The sequence below is a fragment of the Ictidomys tridecemlineatus genome, chromosome 5, assembly GCF_052094955.1.
Source record: "Ictidomys tridecemlineatus isolate mIctTri1 chromosome 5, mIctTri1.hap1, whole genome shotgun sequence".
NCBI classification, from domain to species: Eukaryota; Metazoa; Chordata; class Mammalia; order Rodentia; family Sciuridae; genus Ictidomys; species Ictidomys tridecemlineatus.
The window spans coordinates 172147725-172162364 of NC_135481.1; the positions used below are offsets into that span (position 1 = coordinate 172147725).

The following is a 14640-nucleotide window of genomic DNA, read 5'->3' on the forward strand; positions in this document are numbered from 1 at the left end:
AAGATGACCCAAATTATCTGTAATTTAATATAGGGTACATGCAAAGCTGTCCCCCAAATCTGAAATATACAAACCAGAGGTTTTAATTTTATCAGGTTTTACTGAACTTGCATTATTGAAACTGACATGCAACTTTTCAGGACACATATAAAGTACGTTTTGAATCTGTTGTGGAAATAGAATTATTATTTTATCTTATAGAAGTTGAAACGTCAATTAGGGAATTATGGGCTTGAACTGAAAGAATAGGAATATTTATATGAGAAAAATTACCTGAAGAAAGTCACGAAGAACTGTACCAGGTCCATAAAATTGCTGTGCTGGGAGAAGGCAATCTGTGGTAGAAAAACAGGTGGCAAGTTATTTGGCTACAAAATAGCACCACTGACTCAGCCTCCTGAGTTGAGCCGAAAGACAGACTTTACATTTTAAAGAAGTTAGTGAAAAAAAATTTCACTTAGGGCAAGGTCCTTCATCCTTGACTTTCTTTCCCTATTGAGTTGCAAACCTCAAAATCATATTCTAAGGCTTCCACACAACTTCCTACAGCCTCCTCTGCACTGTACACTGGATCTGAAGTTCCTTCAATCTGATGCCTCAGATTCCTATCCTGAAACCCCAGTGGTGATGCTGAAACCCCAATGATGGGCAATTGATCTGCTCCATCCCTCCCTCCCGGCTCCTCTCTTAAACACAATGCTTTTTCTGCTCTCTTGGTTCCATCCCAGTACTAATCCTTGGATCTACCTCAGGCAAGCAGCCTCTGTTTGAGCCCTTACCCTTCAACATTTATGTACCCAATGTGTACTCACCTCAAGATACTGACTTTAAAAAAATTGTGTTTCAAGTTTTGCTACACTGACTGTCATCTGATAATCAATATGTTATCAGCTGGCACTTAAGAGGCAAAATTATTATGTGTACTATTAAGAAAAGTCACTGCCAAAACTGCAAATTATGACATGATGCTCTTTAAATCACTGACTATAAAATACAAATGATTTCAGGGATCAGAATATTAATAATGTCTCAGAATTGACTAAGTATAATTGTGACCTTGTTATGTACTGACTGGTAACCAAATGTCAAAGTGTTACTCTCTGCTTTTTGTGGGGAATATGGCCCCTACAAAGTTACAGGTTTAATATAGCTCATCTGAAAATGCTTGGGACTAGAAATATTTCAGATTTTCTGATTTTTGTTTTGTTTTACATTTGGCAATATTTACCTAGACTTTACTAATTGAACATCCCTACGGTAGAAATGTGAAATCTGAAATGCTAAGAAATCTAAAATTGTATGTGTATGTGTATTGCTAGGGATTGAGCCCAGGGACTCAAGTAGGCTAGCAAGCACTCCATCACTGAGCTCACCTCCTGTCCTTTTTAAAATTTTATTTTGAGACGGTCTCCGTAAGTTGCCCAGACTGGTCTTGAATTTATGATCCTCTTGCCTCAGCTTCTCACATGGGATTCCAAGCCTGCACCACTATGCCCTAGCATAAATATCTTTTTCTTTTTCTTTTTGTAGTGCTATGGACTGAACCAAGGGGCCTTATGTACCCTAGCCAGGTGCTATACCACTGAGCTATATCCTTAGGACTAATCAGAAACTTCTTGAGTGTCAATTTGGGATTTCAGATTTTCAGAATAGAGTTATACCTAAACCTGTACTATTCTAGGTAAAACAACTACTAAACAAGGAGAGTACCTATCTCACTACAGCCAATATGTATGATAGAAATCAGGAAAGTCAATGATTAGCATCTTGTTTTCCTAAGCCCACCACACCCTATCCCTACCCCATTTTTCTTTTGCAGTACCAGGGTCTGAATCCAGAGCTTCAAGTATGCTAGGCAAAGTACTCTATCACTGAATCACATCCCCACACCTCTTGCACTCTTTTCACAGCCTGTCTGACAACTATAGAAGGGAGACTTCTGCTGTTGGCTTTTTTTGCTATTCTTATTTGCTTTTTCACATTCCACAAATAAAGTTCAAAAACTATATTCTTGAGCTTCAGATACACAGGATTATGGAATCTCAAGTTTTTGTGTCCTCCCTCTAGGAACCATTGATAATCAGAAATACAAAGTAATATAGATTTCCTATAATATAATAAAAAAAACCTACTTTCTATTCTTTTCCTTCATTTTTACAATAATCAGTCCCAAACAACAAGGGTCCTTAAATGAAGAAAAGCTATAGAACATGGGTCACGGTCCTCACCTTTTCTAGTAAAGAAGGTTCGTCTCCTTCTTTACTAGAAACTGAACCAAGTTAGCACTTTACTGAGCACTACACCCCCAGCTCTTTTTATTTTTTATTTTGGGACAGGAAGGTTTTGCTAAGTTGCCCAGACTGGCCTCAAATTTGTAATCTTCCTGCTTTAGCCTTCCAAGAAGCTGGAATTACAAGTATGTGTTACCATGTCCAGCTAAGCTTTTTTTTTTTTTTAAAGAGAGAGTGAGAGAGGAGAGAGAGAGAGAATATTTTAATATTTATTTATTTTTAGTTGGCGGACACAACATCTTTGTTGGTATGTGGTGCTGAGGATCGAACCCGGGCCGCACGCATGCCAGGCGAGCACGCTACCGCTTGAGCCACATCCCCAGCCCCCCAGCTAAGCTTTTTAATAAGATTGGAAGACAACTACACAAACAAGGTCAATCAATATTGGTGAATGAAGATTCCAGATTAAACACATAAAGAGGGAGAAGAAAACAGATTCCGATTCCTCCCAGATCTGTTTACATTTGACTGTTATAAAACAGTGGCATACCCATAGTGCTTACACTTAAAGAATAATTGATGAACTAATTTTACACATTGCTAGGTACACAAAACTGCGGGTGCTAATGGTAGCCTTTCAGATACAGTCTAAGAAACATAAATTATATTTGTGCCCCTGTTTCAACAAGCTGATTCCAACTCAACTTTCACCAAGATGCTTGCTTATGGCATGTTTGCCCCAAGAGTCTCTGGATGTGTCAGACTAATTCTAAGAAACTCAGAAGCCCAGCTAACCTAAGGGATTTGAGCAAAATACAGGGGATCTGCACTTCCCACACACTAATTCTGTGTTCCATCAAACAAAAGTCTTTAGTGTGCTGTAGTCCTATCCTTGACACCAGGTAGTCAGGCACCAGAGAGCCTTCTTGCCTATCTGCAGTGGGTTGTCCAAGTCCTTTAAGTTCCAGAGCTATCACTCCCTTCGTTACCCAGTCATCAATGGGAACTGGCTCACTCTGTTCTAGGATCTCTCAGTACCTGATTGACTTCCCTTTCAGGGCATGAGAAAGTCTACCTTCTGCTATGACTGAACATGGAGAACCTGGAGAAGTTCCTATATGGTTCATTTCGAAGACACCAATTCCTGCCTTTTTTTTTTTTTTTTTTTTGTACCCAGGCTGATCCACACTGAGCTGAGCTACATCTCTAGCCCTATTTATTTTTTATTTTGTTACAGGGTCTTTCTAAGTCACGCAGGCTCAGGCTGACCTTGAATTTGTAATCCTTGTTCCTCAGGCTCCCAAGTATCTAGAATTATAGTTACTTGGGTTTTTATTGATATTTCTTCATCTATCCATTTTAGGCAATTTAGGTGGACAGCCTCTCCACTCTCTCCAGTAAAAGTTATATCACTGCTTAGAGCCAATGTCAGTACTCTGGTGTTTTTATTCTGAGGTAATGCTAAGGGAAAGATGTCAGCACACAGGAAGTGGATAGAACACCTCTAGAAATAGCGAAAGCATGTGCCTGTCACCCACAAACAGCTGCTGGAGCAAGAGGCAATTCAAACATGGTCCTCTGGGATCACTTTCCCAGGCCTCACAGACCCGAGGAAGAGTAAAAACAGTGAAAAAAAAAAGAGTGAAACAGCCAAAGATACAAGTGAAAAGCAGGAGAAGAGACTATAAAGAAGGATGATGAATTCGTCTCAATGATGAAAGCCACAGGGCAGGAAAAGAACCTTTTAAATATAAAACATAGAAAGACTCAAACTTTAACACACACACACAAAACATAAATAAATAAATAAAGAAAACCCTAAGTAAATAAATAAATAAATGTGTAACTGGAATTACTCAGAATAGGTGAAAACAATCCAGATATCCTTTGATAACAGATAAATGGATAAACAAATGTGCACAGATATTCCATGCACTCTCATTCAGCTTTAAGAAGAAATGAAATAGTGAAACATTCTAAACAAGAACTTAGAAAGAAGCCAGTCATGAAGGATCACACACTATACCATTAAATTTATACGGTATGTCCAGAATAGACAAATATCGATCAGGAAGAACAGGTAGGTGATCGCCAGAGAAAGAGACTTAGGGAGGGTTTTCTAACAGGCTTCTTCTGGAAGTAATAAAAATATTCTAAAAGCAACTGTGGCTATAGAGCTCTGGGAATCTACTAAACTACACAGAACTATTCACTTTACCTGGAAAAGTTGTATAGCATGTGAATTCTAATTCAATAAAGCTATTACTTTAAAAAGTATATTTGAAGGAACAAAAGTCTCACACACTCCTTGGCACAGCCATCTTGTTAGCACCTGGAAGCATCCCTATAAAATGTAAATGGGCACCCAGTTCTCCTAACAAATCTGGGTTGCCTTCCCTGGTGGACACTGGCCTCTTAGATGAAATGCTCAGCACGGAGAGGGCTTTAATGTCAGTTCCACTTTACAATAACAACCTCTGTTGCAGAGTGAGTGACGAGCCAGAACTCAGCCCCCCCACCCAACTCCTCACTGCACACACAACGCCTGCCTGTCCCTTCTCTGTCTTGAACACCTACCCTTCCACACTGCGGGCACTTCAGAAGCCGCTGAGCCCCTGCTCACTGGGCAAACAACTAAGAAAGCTCTCAGAAAGACCAGGCTGAGGAAAAGGACCTCACCCACAGGAACCACTGGCCAGAAAAGGCACCCCTGGCCCCAACACACCCACCACTTTCCTACACACAGGTCTTTTCAGTCTGAGTATTTGGGGTTTTGAAAAAAAAATTAAACTGCATCTACAAAGATTTTATAGTTTGTTCCAAATTCCCTCAGCAGTTATAGGTTTTGATCTGTTCCTAATTATGGGAAAGAACCCCGATCAGTCCGGAGTGAAGGAACTGAAGTTTGGCATTACCATTTATAAAGCACTAATGTTGACATGAATTTCTGAGTCAAGAATTAGATTTCCTTTGCTTTAAAAACTGAGACTCAAAGGCACAAAGTCTTCACCTGCACTGAAAGTCATACTGAAACTGAAGCCAACGACCTAAAGCTACACCACTGAAGCATTTCCCCACTCTCTTGCTTAAATAAGTCTCCACATTTTCATGGACTTGGAACTGTTGCTGAGGGGGAGGGAGAGAGAGAGGGAATGTGCATGTGAGTGTATATGCACATGCAAACAATTAAGTGCTGTTTTACACCTAGAGAAGCTACAGCTCTGGGGAAAGTAGAGCAATAACAAGCCTCTTGTTGAAAACACAACATGTCCACCCAAGAGGACATGGCTCAGTCGTCCACACAGCGCACAGCTAGACTGTCCCCTGTGCAGACAGCCAGCTTTGACTGTACTCTGGCAAGCACAGAACACATGATGCCAGAGGTCTAGTCACACTGTTTGTAATCACTGCAGTCATTTGAACCAGAGAGCAAAGGCCATGCTTCCCAGAGAACTTACCTGCATTTAAGGACAGCTTAGCTGACTCAATGGTGAGCAGCCATCACTTGTTTTCGCAAGTGTGGATCTTACTCAAGCCAACAGCCCAGCCCAGGGAAGAAGCACCCAAACATGGGAGGAAATCAACATCTCTTTGATTCTTAAACTTAAAATTATTACCTTCCAAAGCAAGTGTGGGGAAGATCTCCTTCTAGAAGGACAGCTCTAACACCATGTCAGGGACTTCAGAGGGTGGAGCAACAGACCACTGGGAGAAAAAAACTAGAGCTGGCATTGGCCACGGCAGGGCTACCTCCACACAAGAGCTGCTTCTGTGCATGAGCCCTCTTTCCCACCGAGGAAAACATCCGTGGCGCAAGACAAGATTTTCACTAAGACTGAAAAATGCTGATCATTTCCAGCTACAACAACACAGCCTGCTGTTCCAGTGGAGCTGGACTATGACGATGTCAGTAAGAAAACAATCTCAACTTTAAACAGGTTAATCTGTCTTCTTACTAGATCCCAAATCAAGGAAGTTACACAAAGATAATCCAACAAATGTGCGTGATCCATAACTCGATAGTGTCAAATATTACTGAACTGAAGTTGTATCCGAGGCCTGGGGACATGGCTCAGTTGTAGAGTGTGCTTAGCATGCCTGAGGACCTAGCTTCAATCCTCAGCACAGGAAGGACTGAAAAGGGAAAGGGAAATGAAAAGAGAAAAGCAAAGACAAAGGGGAAGGAAAGGGAGGAAATTTTACTGATAGTAGAGCTCAACCTACCTGAGGTCAGAGAAGCAGTCTAAAACCCACTAGTGCTAGTCTAAATGCAGTACAGGGCATGGAGGTTTCAAGAGGTCCCCCCTCAAGATTCCCACCCCTGGGGTACACACCCTGTGTATTCCTCTTCTCCTGTATGGTTGGACCTGATTTAAGCTGATGAGCCTTTTAAAAAGAAGGTTTAGAGGGCTGGGGATATGGCTCAAGCGGTAATGCGCTCGCCTGGCATGCAGGGGCGCTGGGTTCCATCCTCAGCACCACATAAAAATAAAATTAAGATGTGTCCACCAAAACTAAAAAAAAATCTCAAGATTTTAGTTTCAAATGTTACATAAATGGAAGCATACAATAATGTGAATTTCTAAGATTTTTTTCTTCAGGCAGCAAAATATCCTCAGGATTTATAGAAGTCATTGTGTATCAACAGTTCATTTCTTTTCATAGCTGCATATTATCTTATCCATAACGTCTATTATTATTCCAGTGTGTATGTAGCGTAATTTATTGAGCTAATCACCTGTTGAAGGATATTTGGGTTGCCTCCAATTGTTGTCTGTTATGAACGAATCTGTCAGATACTGCTGTACTGGAACTACAAACACTGGTGACCAGGTATTTGTGTGACCACTGCTTTTCATTTCTCATGCATAAATACCCACGAATACAATTGCTGAATTATCTAGAAAGTACAGACTTAGTTTTTAAAATGCAAACCTATTTTCCAGAGTGACTGGACCATTGTACATTTCCACCAACATACGAATAAGCCAATGGAAGTACAACTCATGGGTTAAGTACCCTTTGGTTCAATTGGAGTATCAAAAAGTAAAAGAAGTGATTCAATACTAAAAAGAAAAAAAAAAAAACCTCCTCAAATAAAATGCTAGAATCAAATGATCTTAAGAAGTGAATATTCAGGTAATCCTAATCTGGCTTCTCTTCCAGAGCTAAGGAAAAAAGAAAACTCCTCAGGTTATAATTATTAAACATTAATTTAACCTTGACATCAAAACTGTAACAAGGACATTCTTACTCATGAAATTGATGCAAAATTCTAACCAAGATATTAGCAAACTGAACCCAGTGATGTGTAAAGTAAGGAAACTATATTTCATGCCCAATTGGGCTTATGTCAGGAATGTAAATGATTTCCAGGCCCTAGCTCCTGCAACAGGGTGACTGGAAGTTCTGTTCACTTAGAAAGAGCGACAAGTTGCAGCTAAGAGCATGAGAGCAATTAAGTGTCCAGTGCAGGGAACTTGTAAATATTCCAGTTGAGATGTCTAGCAGCACCCAAGGATCCTGCTGCGCAGTCCACCTATAGCTGGGCTGCAGATGGCACTGAGAATCCCCAGCACAGACATGGCACAAGTCCTAAAGTGGGAGAGAATTACCCAGGGAAGCTGGGTGCAGCAAAGAGAGAAGAGGACCAGTGTTTAAAGAAGAGGACTCCCTAAAGCGGCTGGCCCAAGAAAAAGGGAAAGAAAGGAACAGGGAGGCAAGAAGGAAAGTGACTCAAGTCAGACAATGAAAAAGAAAAGGAGCCTAAAGAATTCAGTCACTCGGATGTCGTGTGACAGGGAAGAAGCCAGACTGCTGGGGGATGACAAATGAATAGAGATGAGAAACAGAAATAGGGATTGCGGCCCTTGCTTACAAAAAGACTGGCTGAGGAGAGAAGCAGAGAGTGTGCAGGAGCCAAGGGAGAAGCAGATCAGAGATGGGCACATGTGCAGACCACCGGACAGGAGGGTGGTGAGCAACAGAGAGGTGAGCAAAACCAAACAGCGTTCCTGTTCTCCACATGCCAGAAAGAAAAAGATGAACTGTCCTTCAGTCACAGCCCTAAGGCATGAAGATACAACCACCACAAGTAGCTCCAAACCCATCCCAGGCAACTGCACCACCTGCTTCCAACACTGATAAAGCCCCAGCCCCTGTCCAGCAACCACGTTTCCAGGGCTAAAGGCAAACTGTTCCTTCCAAGTCAACCCATCCCTGACCTCCACATTGACCCCAAAATGAAGGAAGCAAGAGCAGGGAGTACTGAGGCCAGGGCTTGGGGAACATGATCATGGAAAGCGCAAATGGGGCCATGAGTGTTGGACAGGAGGAAGGGCCCTGTGAATGAGGCCACGGACAGCAACACAGACACTTAGCACTACCCTTTTGGTCATATCCACAAAGAACTCGAGACTTGGGGAAGCCCTACAATCTGCACAGGAGCCGCAAGTCAAATCCACATCTGTCCCACTGCAAGGCCTGTGCTCTCACACCCCACTACTCCCTGCCTTCTACAACCACCCCTCCTGCTTTAAACCCTAAATACAGTTTGGGAAACTTTTCCAACATCATTTCCCCCACTCTGGCTCTTATTGGTTAGAGGTGTGTCTGCTTCCTTTACACTCACATTGTTCATTCCAGAACTGAAGCTCTTTGGCCCCAGGCTCTCTCATGGAAGTGATTAATGAAGAAATGAATACATGTGTAATCACCAAATGTGCTATGTGCCAACTTGCTTTCAAAGGGCCTTTAAATGTCCCTCACAAGGGTTACATGATGTCCAAGGCACTCCTTAGCTATAGTTCTTACAAACGCAAAGCAACACTGTCCATTTTGTTTATCACAAGTTCCACATTACTGAATCTAGTCTCCACTGAAGAGATTTCACCATCATTGCATAACTGAGACCAAAAAGCATATCTTACCTGAATTTTGATGGGCCAGGTGAAATTACTGACATAAACAAAGAAAGTGATATTTGGGTGGTTTCGAAAATCAAACTTTTCATTAGAGAAACTGTCTTTGTACTCCTTAATGTTGGTTTTTGAAACAACAGGCATCTCTTCTCCAGCCTGGGTTCCAGCTATTATGGAAAAAATAATGAAAATTAGGGACTTCTTTTGCAAGAGGTGGGGGATAGAATTTGCTCTTGATAATAATAATAGTATTTACTGAATAATCATAAAGTCCTAGGAATAACTTTTATAGATTCTATCTCCCTTAATCCTGAAAACAATCTCATTATCCGTATTTAAAGATTAAGAAACCAAGGTTCCAAGAAAATAAGTAATTTGCCTGATTGGCCAGCAAGGAGTGTAGGTGGGATTTGAGGCTGGGCAGGTGGATTCACAATCCTGTGCCCCAAATCAGAATGGTTTTGACCAGAAACCCCCTACCACCTACCAACCCTGAAACTGTGAAATTACAGACACTAGCAGAGTCCTATTAACACATACTATCACTCAATCTGCAACAATGCCTCAATTCCTTTGCATTTCCCTTTAACATCTATGTGGCAACGTTCCAGGCATATGTACCAGGAAGACTGGTTCAATCCTCACTTTCTAACCAACAGTGGCCTCAAGTCTCCACAAGGAATTAGATGCTCAAGGTGATGCCTTCTGCTACCAGTTTCCAGTATAGTTAAGTCCCCCATCCTCCTGTAACTCATTTGTTCCCAGATGGTTTTTCCTCATTCCAGATTCTCCCTCAGCCAGGAACTCGAGTGTGAATAAAGACTCACAAAATGCACTCTTTTCCATGTTGAGTTAAACTGTGGGACTATAGCCCCGCCTGTCATGTTTTCATTGAGATGGTCACTGAAAATCTTTTAAGCCCTAATAAATCCCCAAATGACAGCAAAGATTATATTCTTATATTATATTATACCAGTCTGATTAGTTTTTGTGTGGTCAAAAACAAGAATATTGTAACAGCAGAGACGTTGACAAAACTGAGCTACCATTCTGTGAAAACTGCCCATGTTCAAGCATTACATTGAGTACTTCCTTTATCATCTCATGTAATTCCTGCAATACTCTACATGGCAAGGTGTTTTTACTGTCCCATTTCCTACACAAGGAAAGTGGCTAAGAAAGCTACTTTCAACAGCACAATGCAAGTAAATAATAGGCAGAATTGAACTCAGCTCTATTTGTCAAGTTATCATGTTATGCAGTGGTAATGTGTCCTAACCACTACATCAGGGTCATCAAATCTTTAGTAAATCATAGTTAAGGCAAACCAGATAGCAAAAGCTATGCTTTCAGAGCTTGGTTTAATTCCCAATGTATGGTTCTCTGTACCTATTAAAATCTCATTGTATTTAAACATTTCCATTTCTTGAAACTGAATCACTGATATTTTTCCCCTCTGAGGCAAGGATCTGGATGTTGAGGACAGTGGCAGAGCAGTGGCCACTGCAAGGGTGTGAGTGGTGGTGATGGGGGGAGGGGGAAGCCACCTACTGAGCCTGAGCCATGGTAGGTGATGGCAGCTCTCACTTCATTTAATCTACATTGTTCTAGGAGGTAAATGTTGCTATGCTCACTTTACTGATGAACAATCCAGAGAGGGATTTGGACACTTGCTCAAGGTCTCATGGATAGTATGTGCCAAAACTGGGTTTTTAAAAAAATCCGTCTGTCTGTCTCCAGAGCCTCTTTTCCCAACTCCTATGTTACAGTTCTCTAGCTACAACCTCCATTCACAGTGTGTTTGCTAGTTGTGTCTTTACCTGAGAAGCTGGCAGCCCAGGTGATATTGAGGTTGAAGTTTTTGGAGGCATTGATGAACATGTCCAGATCCCTGTTTTGCTGATGAGAGATATAAATAAATAGATATATAATTCTACTATTCTTCACTTTCTCAACTACAGAATATTTTACAATGTTTCAAGAGAAATTTGTGCTTATAGAAGAGTTATAAAAATTCCTAAGCAATTTTCCTCAATATAAACAACATACCCCATATAAAATTTCATTTCCCTCCCAGAAAAGAACACGGCATTCAATGCTTCTTTCAGATGCCTAACTGCATGAAAAAGTTCATTTTTAGAAGGAACTTTTAAAATATGTTCTAAAATATGTTCTCATATGTCAAGAACAATAATTTATACCTTCTGACCTATGTCAGAGGAGCAAGACTCCTCAGGATCTTCTGGACAGCTGTTTCTAAATATCTGGAGCTCCCACTTACTAGGAAATACATGACCCAGTGCCTCAGTTTCAATGTATTTATTTATTTATTTATAACTTAACCCATGTCTAAATTCATAAATTATAATACAGTGCAAAATTTCTCCTATATGGAAATGGTCTTAAAAATTAGTATAAAACTGAAGCATACTAAACAATAATTTAATTATATTCATTCATGATATTATAACATTTTTCTTTTACTAAAAATATTATTTCAAGACAAATATGAATGAGTAAACTTTCTTAACTTTGACAAACATCTTTACCCCTTAACAGATTCAGCATTTCAAGGGGCAGCCTAATTCATTTTGATTCTTAGTTTTAAAAACTGAAAAACTTATCTATGAGGAATGCTGATGCAGATGGAAGAAGACACTGCTTGCTGTGCTACATAAATTCTAATACTAATTTTTAGTTTTCACTGAAACTTGACTAGTAAACTTCTCAGTCAGGGTCAATTCTTTCTGCAATCTCATTAGATGTTATATCTTACATTTCATACATTCTTAATTTTAAAAGATACTAAAACGGGTTAGAAAATTAAGGATGATGTTGTCTTAATATTTATTATAACACAAAACTAGAACAATGGAAATATATGCATATAATAATTTTTAAAATGTGATCTCCAAATAAGAGGTTTCTCTCACAAAGTAGTTACTTTTTCACTCTTGGGAAAACCTCACCTCCTGTTGCTGGCATCAATTGTTTCTTTCCATGATAAGGATCAAAAAAACTCAAAACCCTTGAGTTTTTATAAAAGAGAGAACATATACATTTGGATATTTCTATTAAATATTCAGATATAACATAAATAGGGAAATGCAAAGAGGTTTGGTTTGACAAACTTTGACTGTCAAGGTCTCTTTCCACTTTATTTATTTAGAAGTATTACGAATATTCTTCCATATTTATTTTTTAAAAATCAAATTTACATCATCAATTGTATCGTAAAAGGCTATGAGCATTTCTACCACTTGCTTATAAATATTAGGCAATAATAAATTTCATGTGTACCAGTTTTGCTGTAACTTTGTCCTAAAATGTTTTTTAAAAATTCCAGATAATACAGTAACTTAAATGACACGCCTACACAGTTTTTCCAAAATGTCTTCATTTGTAGTCACTTATTACTTTTCTTAAAGGCCATCCACTGTTCTTCTTTTCATATTTTTATAATTTTTTTTTAGTTGTCAATGGATCTTTATTTATTTATATATGGTGTGAGACTCAAACCCAATGCCTCACACATACTAGGAAGTGCTCTTCCCCTGAGCTACAACCCCCAGCCATTGTTTTCATATTTTGAGATGGGGCCTTGCTACATTGCCCAGGATGGCCTGGAACACAATATTCTCCTGCATCAGCCTCCTGAATAGCTGGAACAACAGGCATACGCCATCTTGACCAACAGTCATTCACTCATCTTAATTTTATCATTGAAATGGAATATTTAAAACAAATCTTACTTTCACTTAATAGTAAATATACCATACTATGGACTTTGTTCTGCATTTTTGTTTTTGAAATTAGTTATTAGTGATAACATGTTAAAAAAAAAGGAATACACATTTGTTTACAGTCACATTGTTTTCCATGTGTTACTTGTCACATTTATTGTGGCAGGATTTGTGATGGCAAATGGTTTTAGATATGTCAGTGAGAAGAAACTTCCAAGGAATGACCTAAATAACTTAAGATCAAGTTTAATAAAATTTTCCCAAAGTATTAGAATGGGTATGGACTTTACAGAGTTCATTAACAAAACCACACTTCAGTGGTAAAAGCTCATGCTTAGTAGGAACTGGCCCTGGATTCAAGCCCTAGCATGAAATGATGAAGAAAGAAATTGTACAGATGCATCTTCATGTTCTAGAAGGTTTGCTTTTAAATGTCATGCTGTGTTGGCTCCTTTCTATCAATAGGTAATGTCTTTGGGCAGGATAGACTTTATAATTAATGAGAGTAGATATAAATGCACATTTCAAATAGTTGTTTTAAACCATGTGAATTACTTTCTGGCCAACTTCTTATTGGACCAACTAAACTTTTTTCTGTTTTACCTCCCAATGAGGCTTAGAATTCCTTCTAGAAACAGAAGTATCACCTAGCACCCCCTATGCTGTCTGCTTATTCTTGCACCATGGTGTTAACGGATTTCAATGGGGATTTTATTTTCCTTTTTTGGATCCAGTACTTTTCTACTGCTGAGCTACAGCCCCAGCCTTTTATTTTATTTTTTATTTTCACACAGGGTATCACTAAGTTTCTGAGGCTGCCCTTGGACTTGTGATCCTCTGGTCTAGCCTCCCAAGAACCTTAGATTACAGGTGTGGGCCACCATCCAAGTCAGCAATTTTTTACGACTGATTTTTAAGCCCCAGTCCCTTTGTGAGTAAGTCTGGGCTCTGCTATCTGCTCCCAAATGATGGCGCTCCCTTTGCAGTCTCCTCTGTCTGGGGCTGTGATGAGCAGAAATACGATGTGTGTGGTGTGAATGTCAGTCTGTGTATCAGGTTCTGGTAAATCTTATAACACTACTGCTCTTACTTTCTGGATGGAAAGGAGATAAAATGTCAACTCCAAATTTTTTTTTTTTTTCCTGCACTTCTAAACATGCTATGTACTGTACTCTACTCTGAAACTACTATTAAAGCAGTACTTTTAGACAGGATGACCAAGAAAAAAAATCCTAACAAATTCAAAATAAAATGAGTCAACTTTTAAAAATCTTACTTCATCAGGAGTAGCTACAAAATTGATGGCTGTGTAATAGCGATCATCTTCCTGGGAGAGGCTAAAAGTGAACTGATAGTCAATGAGAAGAGTATCTATGGAGAGAAAGAAATGCACATTTAAAATTAAAATAGAGCAAAAAAGAACAATTTGCTCAAGATACAGAGTGCTGTTCTGAAAAACTCAATAGCCAAACTCTGACTTACCCATATCCAGGTTTTTCAAAGGAAACCAAGTCCTTCGGCAGCATCATTTTATTTGAGTTATCCATCAAACCCTCTTTATATAATGACCCTAGATGAGATTTGGCTTCAGCCTAACTCACTCACAAATGTAACTGAACATTTGTATGTGCTAAATTTTGCTTATGGATACAAAGACATAAGTTAATGGTGTGAAAGAAACTAAAACTCCATGGAAAATAGTTGCTTCCAGGTCTGGGCAAGGAATATGTGCCCTGGATATTTTGT

At 39.5% G+C, this 14640-nt stretch overlaps 1 protein-coding gene across 1 annotated transcript in view; it reads right to left on the bottom strand.

The window, feature by feature from the left end:
* Positions 1 to 14640, bottom strand: part of LOC101964358 (attractin) — a 140471-nt gene that overhangs the window by 20637 nt on the left and 105194 nt on the right. The window contains exons 22-25 of the mRNA XM_005320520.5: positions 14171 to 14265; positions 10972 to 11050; positions 9161 to 9318; positions 274 to 335 (exon numbers count right to left, since the gene is read on the bottom strand). Of these exons, the coding sequence (XP_005320577.2) occupies positions 274 to 335; positions 9161 to 9318; positions 10972 to 11050; positions 14171 to 14265 (394 nt within the window). The remainder of the gene's footprint in view (positions 1 to 273; positions 336 to 9160; positions 9319 to 10971; positions 11051 to 14170; positions 14266 to 14640) is intronic.